General features: G+C 41.6%; 2 protein-coding genes across 4 annotated transcripts in view; one reads left to right on the top strand and one right to left on the bottom strand.

Annotated features, from left to right (window-relative positions):
• Positions 1 to 9,878, top strand: part of HBP1 (HMG-box transcription factor 1) — a 30,164-nt gene extending 20,286 nt beyond the window's left edge. For all 3 annotated transcript variants that reach the window (XM_042964385.1, XM_042964376.1, XM_042964394.1), the window contains exons 9-11: positions 4,994 to 5,311; positions 7,428 to 7,569; positions 8,787 to 9,878. In XM_042964385.1, the coding sequence (XP_042820319.1) occupies positions 4,994 to 5,311; positions 7,428 to 7,569; positions 8,787 to 8,804 (478 nt within the window). In that variant the 3' untranslated portion in view covers positions 8,805 to 9,878. The remainder of the gene's footprint in view (positions 1 to 4,993; positions 5,312 to 7,427; positions 7,570 to 8,786) is intronic.
• An 818-nt stretch (positions 9,879 to 10,696) lies between these two features.
• COG5 (component of oligomeric golgi complex 5) overlaps positions 10,697 to 14,563 on the bottom strand; it is a 312,502-nt gene continuing 308,635 nt past the window's right edge. Inside the window, exon 22 of the mRNA XM_007083949.3 lies at positions 10,697 to 10,934. Within this exon, the coding sequence (XP_007084011.2) occupies positions 10,817 to 10,934 (118 nt within the window). The 3' untranslated portion in view covers positions 10,697 to 10,816. The remainder of the gene's footprint in view (positions 10,935 to 14,563) is intronic.

The raw sequence follows: 14,563 nt of genomic DNA, 5'->3' as shown, positions 1-14,563 counted from the left end.
CATTAAGTGGAAAATGAATGAGCCACAGCCATATGTTTTGAAACATGGATCAATTTTAGAAATAATGTTAAGTAAAATTAGCCTCAGAAATACATGGTAGAATTCCATTTTTTGTGTGTGGAATCAGAATTCCATTTTTTGTGTGTGTATTCTTTGGAAATAGATCTAATAAAATTACAAATCTAATTACATTTATATAATTTTTACTTAATGTATATAACATACATTACACAGTTATGCTGGGGATCCCCAAGACAACCCCTGGGTTCAGTGGCATACCAGGAGGACTCATAGGATTCAGTATGTAGTCACACTCCTGCCTAGGATTTCTTCTAGTGAAAGGATATGAAGCAAAATCCTGAAAAGGAAAGGCACGTGGGGTGAAGTGTAGAGGAAGCCGGGCCTCCAGGACTCCTCCCAGCGCAATCGCACAGCACCCTTATTTCTCTCAGCAGTGAGTTGTAACAATAGGGATGAACTGGCATCTGCCGGGGAAGCTGTTACACACTTAGCACTAGGGTTTTTACTGGGAGCTGGTCGCACAGGTTGCCTCTGCCTTGCGTGTACTCAAATTCCAGACTTCCAAAAGGAAAGCAGGTGTTTAGGGCTAGCGATGTTGTTTGTACACACAATTGAGGCACAGTGAGCTACTCTTACCAGGGTGGGAATAAAGAGAACCTTCCTAAAATCGCAATTCCAGATGCTAGTCCAGGGCCAGCCTTTTAAGGATACCCTCAGGATAGCAGTCCGGCCCGCTGTGTTACAGGTGCCACATAACAGAATGTTTACATATTACATGTTGATACAATGGATATATTAACCTAATTAATGCTACTATAGATTAATATAATGCTATTAACACTATAGTGTTTATATGTTCTCTTTATGAATAATGTATTATTTTTATAATAAAATATTGAAAAAAGTAAGGGGATGATAAACCATTCAGGAGAGTGGTTATCTTTGGGGGTGGCAAATGTGGAACTATTTAGAGTAGAAATAGTCTATTTCTTAATTAGGTTGTGGGTTCACTCCTTTGTACACTTTATAACTAACATAAAAGTTAAATACATTTTTTACATACTAAGTTTTGCATAGTGAAAAACCTTTTTTAAGCAAAAACAACACTAACCTACCTAATTCTTTTTCCAAGACGGTAGGTTCTCATCAGTTGGTCATACTGAATAGCAGTCACCCCTAAGATGACCTTGGACATTGGTCTCATTTTCCTGTGGAGTGACTTTCTGCTCCCCATTAAGGAGTGGAAAATGGGCAGTTTCATCCAGGAGAAAAGAGCATGACAGAGTTGAGAAGCATGAAATGGACTGAATTTTCATTGTGGATTAGATTGTGACTTGGCAGGTTAAGGGAAGTGCTGTCTGGTATAAGGAGGGCCAGAAAGGGAAGGAAGGCAGGAAGAAACACTTGTCCAAAAGGGAACCCCAGAATCGGTTCCCAGGACAGTCTGGGGATTTGGGGGCAGCTCCTGGGTCCTGCTGTACAGGGAAGGACATCCGATTAGATTTTACCTTGGTAAGGACCAGAAGTCAGCCATAGATGAGCTTTTAAACACAATTTATAGTTCGTTGGTAGAAAGGAGGCTTTTAAGTGAGAGTATGATTTGAAGAAGCCCATTCCAGACACAATTGAGGCCAGCCTTCTGGGCATCAGGCAGGTTTCAGACTGTCACTTCTGACTTTGTGAATTTAGCATTTCTGTTCAAGTGATAGAATTTAACTCCTGAGTGTCCACTGTGTACCAGGTGCTGTACATGTGTTAACATACTTAATCTTCACAATCCTATGAGATTATAGCCTCACTTTACCGGCGGTGGGGGAGGGGACGGTGCTTAAGGAACCAGAAACAGCCATTTGTATCAGAACCAAGATTCAAGTCTGTATCCTTTCGAGACTCCAAATTTTGTGTTCTATCAATCTCGGCTATTTCTACAGTAATAATAATATATACCCCAACGAATACTTGCTATGTGCCAGCCTCTGCCCTGAGTTTTGTAGACACTGTTCTGTCAGCTCAGCCACACTACATGGCATGTGTTCAGTTCATTTTAGAGATAAGTAGACTGAGGCTAGATGTTTATTTACTCTGTCCAAGTCATACTAGTAGGTGGAAGAGGTGGGGTCTGAACCCAATTAAAATTTTACATTATTATGTTCTGCAGAACTTTTTTCACCTCTTCATTAGTCATCAGATATTTGAATTTGAGAGCCTAGTGTATGTGTTGGGCTTGGGGATTTAGAATCTGTTAAGACATGGGCCTGCTTCTTTGCTTCCAGTCTAGAGAAGGAAATGGATTAGTAAATGTGTACGGTGTGGTGTGTGCTGATTGAGAGATGTGGCCTGGTAGGTGCTCTGGAGCTAGGATGCGTGGATTCAGATCCTAGCTTTGCGGATTTGTTGTGGAAGCTGGGATAAATCAATGAACTTTTCCATGGCTCTGTATAAAAAAAAAAAAAAAAAAAAAAAAAAAAAAAGTCTGTACAAGATCTGTACAAGGATAATGTTGAAGGGAGGATTAAAGTGAGTGTCTATGACTATGGTTAATAGACACAACACTACTGTGGAGTTTTTCTTTTAAGAATAGAAATTAGGGGGCACCTAGGTGGCTTGGTTGGTTAAGCGTCCGACTTCGGCTCAGATCATGATCTCACGGTCCGTGAGTTCGAGCCCCGCGTCGGGCTCTGTGCTGACAGTTCAGAGCCTGGAGCCTGTTTCAGATTCTGTGTCTCCCTCTCTCTCTGCTCCTCCCCTGTTCATGCTCTGTCTCTCTCTGTCTCAAAAATAAATAACGTTAAAAAAAATTAAAAAAAAAAAAAGAATAGAAATTAGGGGGGCACCTGGATGGTTTGGTCGGTTAAGCCTCCAACTCTTGATCTTGACTCAGGTCATGATCTCAGTTTGTGGGATCGAGCCCTGCACGGGGCTCTGCACTGACATCTCAGAGCCTGCTTGGGAATCTCTCTTTTCTCTCTGCCCCTCCCCTGTTTGAGCCCACTCCCTCCCTTCCTCTCCACCACCCCCCCACTTCAAAAATAAATATACTTTAAAAAAATAGAAAAAAGAATAAACATTAGTGAATGTGGGAAAGGGTATTTGAGCTTAAGGAATGGCAGGGAGAAAAAGTGGAGGCATGAAACAAGGCACGTTTCAGGAACTACTGGTAGAGACTTTAAAAAAAAATTTTTTTTAAAGTGTATTATTTATTTTGAGAGAGAGAGAGAGAGTGTGTGAGTGGGGCAGAGAGAGGGAGAAAGAGGATCTCAAACAGGCTCTGTGTTGTCAGCATGGAACCTGACATAGGGCTTGAACTTAGCTAAAACCAAGAGTCAGATGCTCAACTAAGTCACTTGGGCATCCCAAGGAGAAAGAATTGAGTGTGGCAAAGGTAAAGCTTTGTTTTAGACATTCTGTGTAATATTTTAATGCTATAGTCATATCAAAATCTGAATTCTGTGATTGAATATTTCCAACTACTTTTAAGTTGTATCCATAATGGAAATAGAAGAGTTACATTTGTACCACTAGATGGTAGAGTTTTCAGATTTCAGTAATTAGCTTGCTTCTATTTAAATCTTGGTATTTCAAGTTGTAAATAAATACTTCAGTGGAGATTAATAATTTTGTGTCAATTCATTTATAATGTTTGTTTAGTTTTGTTTTTCTAAATTATATATGGGAGGGGATCGAGATAGCAAAAATTGTTTCTTTGACATAATCCTGACTGCTGAATATTGATTAGATGATTTTGGCATCATATTTATTTCATGTAATACCTTTTTTTAAAAAAAACCCACATGTTGTGTGGTTGATAATTGGTAGAAGTCATTTTTATTGTGTGCGGTGACTGGCATGGGCTTCATGCACTTAGTTCTCTCCATCTGTTTCTGGAATAATTCATAATCTCCTATTGCTTTACCTTTAGGTAGATACTGTTTCTGTAGTTAGTATCAACCTGTTTTCATGTATTATCAGAATTTGTTTCAGGGAGAGAAGTAGGGGTTGGATTTAGAATAAAAGGCTTTCTGTTAAGATAAAAAGTAGAAGCAGTAGGCATGAACACAGTTGGAACAAAAAGAAATCTTTTGACCGGTGTAATCTTTAGGCTGTTGTCTACACCAGCTCTACTTCTCAGGTAATATTTTCAGTTAATCTATTGTGTGTTCACCCTGACGTTAGCCAGTGGCAAGGTGGAGGACCATGGTTTTGGTGAGGAAACCTAGGGCTTTGGAGGTGGACAAATCTGGGTCTGGATCTAGTAGCTGCATGGCCTTGGCTGAATAATACTTTTTCTTTCTTAGCTTGTTTCTTTATACAAAGAGAGGATAATGAAGCTTGTGGGGAAGATAAGGTAATATGGATAGCTTATTTCTGTGCCTGTGTAAACTGAACATATACTGAATAGGGCTTTGCCTGATCAATGTGAGGTTTTACTCTTGTTACTAAGCTGTGTTATAATAGATGGATGGCCTTCAGGGGAGATTGATGTATGTTTGATTGTTTTGACCTAAACAACAAAAAATTTTAAGTTCTTTTAGTTGTAGTCAGTCACTCTGGACTGTCCTTCCCCAACACTCGGTCTTGCATAGCAACTAGTCCTAGGCCTTGTTTACGCCTGCCATCCAATTTAGTTTTCTAGCTTTAGGCTTCTGTAGGCCAAGAAATCAGATTATCAAATTTTTCAAGAAGTGAATCTAAAGTAGTAATTAAGTGGGTTGTGGGGGATCTGGAGGAGGTACTTGCTATAAATAAAGTGCGTGGATTTTCTTTTGGGGGGCTTGAAATCTTTAACTTTTATACTCTGTGCAGATTAAAAAAAATAATTAGTGCATATATAAGCTTTCATCTTATAAGCAACTGTCAGTGGTGAAGGTGGTTAAACATCGTACAGGGGAAAAAAAAGTGTTTTCAGTTTTTGTAAATCAGATAATCAAATCGAATTAAAACCATGTTAATTTTTTTTTTTTTTTTTTTTTAGCTATGACTTCACACCTATGGATTCTTCCGCAGTCTACGTGTTAAGCAGTATGGCTCGTCAGCGTCGTGCATCTTTGTCTTGTGGGGGGCCTGGAGGCCAGGACTTTGCAAGATCTGGACTTAGTAAGACCTGTGGCTCATCGGGGTCATCACAGCTCTCTCCCAGTTCTTTGTACGCTAAAGCCGACAAAAACCACAGCTCAGGGACTGCAAGTGCCACTTCTCCTAACAAGTGCAAAAGACCAATGAATGCCTTCATGCTTTTTGCCAAAAAATACAGAGTTGAATATACTCAGATGTATCCAGGGAAAGATAACAGGTAAAAATTCTATTTGTGAATCTAATAGTGAACTCTTCTGTGCAGTTCACAGGAACTGGGAGTTAAGTAAACTTCTTGCTTAGCTTTTTTGATCGAATTCTTGTTTTCTTAGGTTGACTTTCAAAAGTTAGCTTCATGGGTAACTATTTTATGATACCTAGAGGGATAATTCGGTCACCTGGGTGGGTAAGGGTCTGCCTTCTAAAATAACATTGTCATTTGCCTGTTGGAAGACACAGTTCTGACTGTCCTATCTTTATAGAAAAAGTTTCTCGTGTCAGATCCCAAGTGTCCCTCCTCTACACCTGTGTCATACTGTGGAAGATGCAGGCATTGGCGGTTTGTAGTCTTTTTGACACTCATAGTAGTTACTACAAACTGCCAGAGACTAAACATACAGGTGGCATCAGTGATAGCCCATGGATGAAATCCACACTGGTCCTTTCTGCCCTGCTTGTTTGTACTCCTCGCTCATCTGAGTCCTTTAGCGCTCACTTCCTCTCAAAGCATAGAAATGACTTCTTCCAATCTCCTTAGTTTCCTGACCATCAAAACTGCTGTCTCCCATTAACCTTGATGGCATGAGCAAAGTCATGTGATTATCCACATAAAACAATTGAGTTTTTGAATTCGAGTATGAATGTCTCAGCGCAAGATAGAGGGAGAGGGAATTGACAGTTTCAAGTCAGCATAATGTGATATTTGTAGATTCTGTAAAATCCTCTCCACACAACATCTACTTAACATCTATCACCACACCGTTACAGATTTTTCACATAAAGAGAACTTTTAAGAGCTACTCTTCACAACTTTCGAAAGTACCATACAGTATACCTGTGCACTTTACCTCGTCCCCGGGGCCTTCCTTGTTTATAACCGGAAGTTTGTACCTTTTGACCCCCTTCTCGCATTTCGTCCAGCCCCCACCCCTAGCCTCTGGCAACCACTAAACTGTTCCTATGAGCTTATTCATTTTTAAGTATTTACAATTTAAAAAAAACAGAAACTTCTCCAACCAAATGCACTTGTGATTTGGGAATTGATGATACCTAAATATTTTTTACCAGTTTAACTAGTAAATGTGTTGACCATTATGTGGTACCTTTAACCCACAGACTGTAAAAACTGGTTTTTATTCTAAAGGAAGATAATAGTATTTAATCGCATCCACTTACTGGAAAATGTACGTACGTATCTAGTGCATATTTAATTTCTTGTTAAGTCGTGGAGCTGTGGTTACTATTCTTCTGAAGTTCAGATGCCTGCCTCTAGCTTCCCCATCAGTCACTAAAATCCCTCGTATATACTTCACACAGCATGTACCGCCTTTTGTTTTGTGTCATGAAATTAATGGTTAAAAGCTCTTCACAGAAGGAAAATGGTTTCTGTCTGCATGTTCTGGATGAGACTATTTTCTGCTAGGTTTGGGAGCAGATTAACAAATATAAATAGGAAACAGCTTCAGATTAGTCATGAAGTGTTTTATCCAGTTTGACTTCTTTCCCTTTGAGTTAATCCGATTTTCTCAAGTACGAGTATCACCTAGGATTTATGCGGTGTTGTCTTAGGAGGGTAAATGGTAAGCTGTGCAGAGTTAATGCCCACCACATTTTTACTATGGTTGCATGAACGAATGGGACTTTGGTCATAACTGTTTGATGGGTTATGGGTACAAACAGAAAGCAAGAATAGCTTATAATACTTCATGCTGCTGATACTGAACACTGCCTTAATACCTTAGCATCTTTAAGGAACCAATATACTAGGATAGTTCCAATGGTAATTTAAACCATTTCTTTGAAATAATTTAACTTTTCTCTTTAAGCTCTGTAGGACACTGAATATTTAGCCATTTTAGATGCCTCTGGACAATTGGAAAATACTGGCAGTATTCCAGGAGGCTTTATAACTGCCAAGATTATGATGAATGGGCCCATAGGACTTGAGATTTTACTGGAAATGACTACCGTAGTCTTGGCCTTTTCCCTTCTCTCTGTTGGACAAGATTTTTGCCTTCTTTTAACTTTCTATATCTTCCTGAAGTAGCAGCACTTGACATACATGCGTCTTACGAGAAATGCTTGCCTTCAGCATTGTGTCAATATTTATTTTACAGAGCCATAAGTGTGATCCTTGGTGATAGGTGGAAGAAAATGAAGAATGAAGAGAGAAGGATGTATACATTAGAAGCAAAGGCTTTGGCTGAAGAACAAAAACGTTTAAATCCTGACTGTTGGAAAAGGAAAAGAACCAATTCAGTATGTTTCAACAACTAGTTGCTCAAAAAGATCTTGACTTCTCCCCATAAGTATACTGGCATGTTGCAGCAGTTGTTATGACCTTTAAAAGGTGGTGTTGAGGCTGTTTTTCAGCCTTTTTACACTTCACAACCTAATAATGTGTTTATACCACCATGTAAGGCAGGCTGCTTTTTTTAATCACTAAGTGCCATCTACTCTTTTAGTATGGAAAGTAGAACTCTCAGACATGCTTAAGAAGTGTGTTTAGGCAGAAATATTAAGGTGGAAAAATAATTTTGGAATGGTAGTATTTCTAGTTGGGTTGAAAGATGGGTGTTACTAACTCAGTATCACACTATTAGAAATCTCTCTAATCTTGGGGTGGCATGTCTCCACAGCCTTTCTTGATTGGGCAGGGGCTAAGGAGCGTGGGGCACATTAACCTTCATGGGGCCTTCTGACGTTTGCACAGAATTTCTAGATTAAAAACCCCAGGAAGGAGAAGAAATAGAAAAGCCTAGGAAGACTCTTGTAAATGAGTTCATACCATAATCAACCTCAGATGGACTTGATTCTTAGAACATTTCCTTGACTAGACTAGCATCTTTTAAGTTGTATTTTTAGATCAGTTGGTTAAGTGCCCGACTCTTGATTTCGGCGCAGGTCATGATCTCCCGATGTGTGAGATCGAGCCCCACGTTGGGCTCCATGCTGTCAGTGCATACTCTGCCTCTCCCCTGCTCGTACTCTCGCTCCCAAATAAAGTTTAAAAAATAACAAAAACAAAGGGAAGATAGTCCTTTGCAGCAGGAGGGCTGGTCGAGGAGGTCTTCAGTTCATTCTGCCTAGGTCTTTTAATAGTAACATGTAGTTCACACTCACACGTTTTTCAAGAACCTCTTGTAAACAAGTAGATGGTAGTCAGACTCCAGCACAAGAGGGTGGCTGAACTGGGTTTGTGAAGTTCTTCATTACCTTAGACTTCTGTGTGGTAGGACTTAGCCTGGATCCCCTTTCTTTTCTGCTCCTCCTAATCCGTCTCTTCTTGCCGTTGTCATACATTTTCTAGATGCTTAGTCATCGGGTATTAGCAAACTTAAAAAATCATCCCCTTTGAAAAAGTGATATTTTTTAAACAGGAAGCTTATAAACATTCTGTTCTCTTAGTTCTCATTTGTAGAATTACTAGATATCGATTTATACACATTCACCGAGTTCTAATTTTCTCTCCACAGGGCTCACAACAGCATTAAGCCACGACGCTCGTTCTGAAGTCTGTAGTTACATAAACACTGACTGTCCATGGAAGGGCTTAAGAAGATCAAGGTGTCACCATTCATCCTGAATTCGTGTGACCATAAGATACCGATAGCAATGAGTCTTGAAATGATTTAATAATGAGTGAGGATTTGCTTTCTCCATTAGAGCATTAAGTAAGCTAAAACTATCAACATTGTAAACCAAATTGCCTTATTTTTCTTCCAAACTTCGTATATGTCTATCAGGTAATATAGGCTTGAAAATTGATATCCTGTGGTGCTAAAGTACAGTAGAAAGAGAGGAGAGTGTATACATGTTTTATTTTAAATTGTACAAAAGGGGAATTTAAAAATATGTAACTGCTGTTTATACATTGGCTCCTTACTGCTTATTAATCTGTATTGTATACATAACGGGATGAAACAGAGCTGGGAACAGGCCTCTCCCTGAGCAGCCACCACACGCTGGGCCGTGCCAAACACGGGAGCTCTAGTCCGGCCAGTGCCAAGCGGCTGCCGGCACGTGTGGTGGGTGGATAGCGTCGGTGTCCCAACGTGAGAGCCGCCTGCTGCCGCTACCCCGGGCATGCGGAGTCTTGCACCAGGTGGCGGCACCCATCCGTCATTTCCAGCGGAGGCCAAGCCCGGGCCAAGGTCAAGTTAGTTAATAGCATTGGGATATAGTCACTGTAATGGTGCTATTAACAGTTGACATCGTTGTATTTTTTAACTTTGTGTTCTGTATCTCCTCAGCCACATATCTTAAATATCTTCTTTGTCATCGTATCTTTATGGTGGGGGCAGACTTTGCACTTACTGCAGTGCAACACGTGCACTTTACTTTTCCTCCAGCTGTCTGAGGTGAGAGCAAGTCCCTGGGCGAGACGCTGCTTTTGCTCTGAGCTACAATCATGGCTTTTCACGTTACTTACCAAGTGGTGTTTCTGGTTAGGAATCACAGCTGTAAAATCGATTTCAGTTCATTACACCTCTTCATGATGTTGCCCCTAAATTTTGCACACTATATTCTTGTATATTATTTCAAATAAAATGGAAAAAAATTGTTTATCTCTGACTTCTGCTGATTGAACTTGACTGAATTTGAGTGGTCACAATAACAGGTTCAGGGCATGGAAAATATATTCAGAAGTTGCTGATGGGGTTTTTAAGCATTAAAAACAAAATGTTAGTAATAGAGCAAGGATAATAGAAAAACAAGGACCTACATGACCTATTTGTAAGAATCTTTGTAGACTAAAGATTATTTTTAACTCAACATCTTACAAAGTGAAACAGGCCCCACAGTCTTTTAATAAAATAACACACGGAGTATAAAGACAGCATGGCTCTGTCTTTATTAAAGATACACTAGGACATACCTAAACAAGTTAACCCTACGTCTTCACTTTGGGGTATGCCTGTGGTTCCCAGACTTCGTTGCATGTTGGAAGCCACTGGGCATGTTTTCAAAAAATACTCATGCCTGGCTCCTACCCTCAGATGTGTTCCATCTGGGGTACAAATCGGGCATCAGGATTTTCTAAAGCTTCCACCGTGATTCCAGGGCCACACATTGATCTAGTGAGGACGAAGGTAAGTGGGGAGTGGCAGGGTACTTATGTAACTTGATCAGAGCCCTTAAAAAGCAGTGAGGACTTAGGATGTGTGTACACGTGCAGGGGGAATCTTACGTAATGGGAAAGAAATTTCAGCTGGTCTCAGAAAAAGCCTGGAAGGAGGGGGGTGGAAAAAAGAGTTGGATGTCTTTCTGGAAAAATCAAGCCCATGGAGTTCGAAGGTTGGTGATGACAAACCTATTTTGACATTTTATGCTACTTAAGGTAGAAGGGCTAACCAGGTAAGGCAGAAGATCAATAGGAAATATGGAGAGGTCAATTACATTCTTAAAACAGTGGATGGGAGCTGTTCTCTAGAACATGTTATTTAGGTTAGCTGCCAACCTTGAATCGGGTCAGCGTACGACAAAGAGTAAGAAATACTTCAAGTTATTCATGAAGAGCAGACATAGCTTTTTGAAGCAGCTGAACCATTATGGGATAAACTGGTGCAAATTCTTTGCCTTCTCTACTTCTTACTGACTGAACGTAGGCTTCCAAAGCTCCCCTGAAAACAAAAATGAAAACAATGTCAAAAAATGACATAAAAGATAAAACCACTTAGAGGGTACTGATATTTAAAACAAGCCCTTTTCTGGAATTGCTATGCCCAGCTCCACAGGCTAGGTGGCCAACAGCCTTCAAAAATTTACTCTTATTATGGCGAATGTGGAAATAGGAACATTTCTGGGTCCGCATTGTGCTCAGTGGTCACGGGCTCTCTGGTCGCCGATGTTCTCAGTTTCCCTTCTCTGTTAGACTTGAGAAGAGCCTCCTGCAGCTTGCGCTTGTTCACAGAGCTCACAAGGGGGAGCCCCACACCGTGGAAAGGCCCACTGGGGAGCGCTGGGGTCCGGGGCTCTTCCCCACACAGGGAACCCTGGAAGGCATGTTATATTCCTGTATTTGAGGAGAGTATGAACCCACGGGTTGTATAGCTCTTGGGCTCGGATTTTTTGGCAAATTGGGTGATGAGGAGTATGTGGTCCCGGCCAGTTAAAATTTATGATGTTCTCCTGAATTCGATCTGGGAGTCCAGAGGCCAAGTGCAGTGCTCTGCTTGCTCATCTACTCTCTGGTGGCTTTCATACCACAATGGCTGACAGGACTTGTCAAGGCAGAGGCCATATGGCCTGCAAAGCCTAAAATATCTACTCTCTGGACCTTTATGGAGAAAGTTTTCCAATCTCTGAGCCAGATGGTTTAAGTGTTAGATGTTTAATTGGAGCTAAAGAAAATGGTTTAAAATTTTTTATTAGTCTATTTACAAGTATAATAATTTTGTCATAATCGTACTGTTTTCTTGAAGTTTCACATGGAGATTAGAGTGTTTCTATGAAGATATAAGTTAATAATACCATTACTCAGCCCACATACTCAGTCTCAAGTCCCACCTACTCTATGATTCTTAACTGGTTTTTTTGCTCCCAAACACTGAGCAGACTGCCTCTTGCTCAGATGTGTTGATTAGCGCTGGTTCTATAGCGCCCTCCACCCTGCCAGCCACGTCACAGCCCTCGCTGCAATGCATAACTGAGTGCCCAGTCTCTTATTTCCACCGTGACCTCCCTCCTGACTTGTTTCCATCTGTGTTTTGGGCAGCATGATCTGCTTTCTTTCAGGTACCCTTCAAACTTGCCTATCACACAGGCAGTCCCCCAGAATGTACAACGCCGAGAGAGAACCCTAATGAAAACTAGGGGCTCTGGGTGACGATGATGTGTTAAGGTGGGTTCATCGACTAGAACAACGGACCACCCATGGGGGACGATGTTAACGGGGGAGGCTGAGGGTGGATGGGAACTCTCTGAACCCCCTCTACTATTGCTGGGAGCCTAAACCTGCTATCAAAAACGAAGTCTACCAAAAAAGAAAAGAGACTTGGGTGATAAAACTCCCTTAGGGTAGTGTTCTGCTCACCTTCCCCTATTTCAACAAAGGGCCCCATCATCTCCAAAGGTCTCTATCTAAAGTCCTCCTTTAATCCACCTTACAGATTTCCACACCCAAGTCCCTCCTCTCCCCTTTGCTTCTGTTTTGAATCCTGCCAGGTGGGCACCAATTACTGCTGTCGCCTCAGAGGCGGGGTCTCAGCCCCTGCTGGTGGCTCTGATGCACGGTGCCTGTCACTCGATGAATTCACAACCCACTGAGCACCAGCTTCATCATCCACCTCCCCCGACCCTGCCTGTGCTACTACTGGGTTCTAGATAGTTTGCTGTGGCCTAAAAAGACCTTCAAATAATCAGTTTCCATTGTTTGTGTTACCTACACACGTACAGAGCAGTTTCACCCCATTCATGACTCTCACCCCAACCGTGATGTCGACCCGGAGAGAGCCGGGACGTCTGTGCGAGTATCACTGAAAAAAGCGGTCTCTGCCTAACAAGGCAAGGCTGCAAAAGGGCTGGTTTCTCTCCGACCATGCTGACTCTCTCCTTCCTGAGACACCTTTCTCCATCATCTTCTGAATGCTTGGAATGTCCTTCTGTGCTGTCCCTGCAGAGCCCTTTCCTAGGGGCCAGTACTCAGGCCTTCTTTTTGATACAGCCTAACTCCTGGCAGCACAGAAGAAACCACTTGGGAGTCACGAGAATTTGTGGAAAGGTCCAGGACTTCTGCATCAACGGTTGTGGCTTCGTGGGAGCCCGAATCGCAGGCTCTGTTCGGGGTGTGGCCACCGTAGATCAGCTATGCAGAGGGAGCAGCAGGCCCTTCCTTAGGAAGCACAGCTGGTTTATCAGGCTCGGCCCCACTGCCTCACCATGTGATCCGGGCCACCTTTCAAGCCTGTCTGCTCGTCTGCCAACTGGGAAGGACACCTACACCATGCAGCTATGGGAATGGGAAGACAGTGCTGGGAAGCACCTGGCGCTCTTCCAGGAACACGGAGGAACCTTTCTAACAGTGCTCACTGTTCTCCCCACCAGGCTTCCAGACAGCCTGAGGGTCTCCACGTAACCCAGCAGGTTCACACTTCCGTCAGGGCGTCATCACTTTGTACTTGAGTATCTATTATGCTGCAAGTATCTGTTCCATGGTGAGTTTCCCTCTAAAGAACGTAACTTAGTTTGGAGGGTTGGGGCTGTTTTGTTTCTTTGTGCAGCCCCAGGACCTAGTGCTTGACAAATGCATGATCAATGAATTTTAAAAAAATGAATTAGAAATACAGGAAGATAATCCGTAATGAAAAGTAATGACAAGTGTGCAGAAGAAAGTGAATAAAGGAGAAACGTGATTGTAAGATCCTCAAAAGCAGCACAGACATGAAAAATGGAATTTAATGCTCTTAGAAAATAATGTTTTGTGAGATGCCTTAGTTCATGTCAGAGCTGAACCTTAATGAAACTATTTCCTTATGAAAAAACTTACTGCTTTTAGTAATACTTTTCAAGTTGCTATGGCATCCTGGGCAATCACCCCACTCCCAAAACGTAGCCCCTGCAGATTCATACATAGAAGAGAAATCCCCCAAGGGCTCCAACTGTCTTTGAGACAATGGTGTATAAATATCAGTCTAACAAATTAATGCACTGAAATGTGCAGAGACTGCAATCAGTCTGTAGTGAATGAATTAGATCCATTTTATCTAATAAATGAACCAAAAATCCACTTAGCAGTCCCATTTGCATCAAAAGGATAAGACATCATGTAAACTACACAATATGTAGGAGAAAGTTCAGAAATGAGTTTGGTTTTTTGGTATTCATGAAAAACACCATCAGAACTACGGGGAGAAAAACAGATTCAAGCTACCCTCCCACGTAAAATCAGCACAAGATTTTCAAGCAATTATTAAATAACTTCATTCGCTTGAGCACAACCTCAGCTTTCTTGGAAGTCAGGCCAGGCATTATGTAAGAGTTAGTCTCAACTCGCGTTTGTAATCAAAATAAGCAGATGGTTAAAGTTACCCTTATTGAAAGAAAAAAGTCGTTCAGGAATTGCACAATTAGTAGAGGAATGGTTTGTGGTAACACGGCAACACTGCTCAAGTAGAGGTCTTTATGGAACACAAAATTCGTCTCTGTCAGGCATGAATTATCAGTGTACTTCATACTGAAATACATACATGGCTCCCAGATCTACTATGTGCCTTCCCAGGCAGGGAAGTCCCTGCCTCCCCTGGGCTCCATC

Source organism: Panthera tigris, chromosome A2 (assembly GCF_018350195.1).
Source record: "Panthera tigris isolate Pti1 chromosome A2, P.tigris_Pti1_mat1.1, whole genome shotgun sequence".
NCBI classification, from domain to species: domain Eukaryota; kingdom Metazoa; phylum Chordata; class Mammalia; order Carnivora; family Felidae; genus Panthera; species Panthera tigris.
Note: the sequence above shows the minus strand (reverse complement) of the source record. Positions and strands in the feature narration are given on the sequence as shown.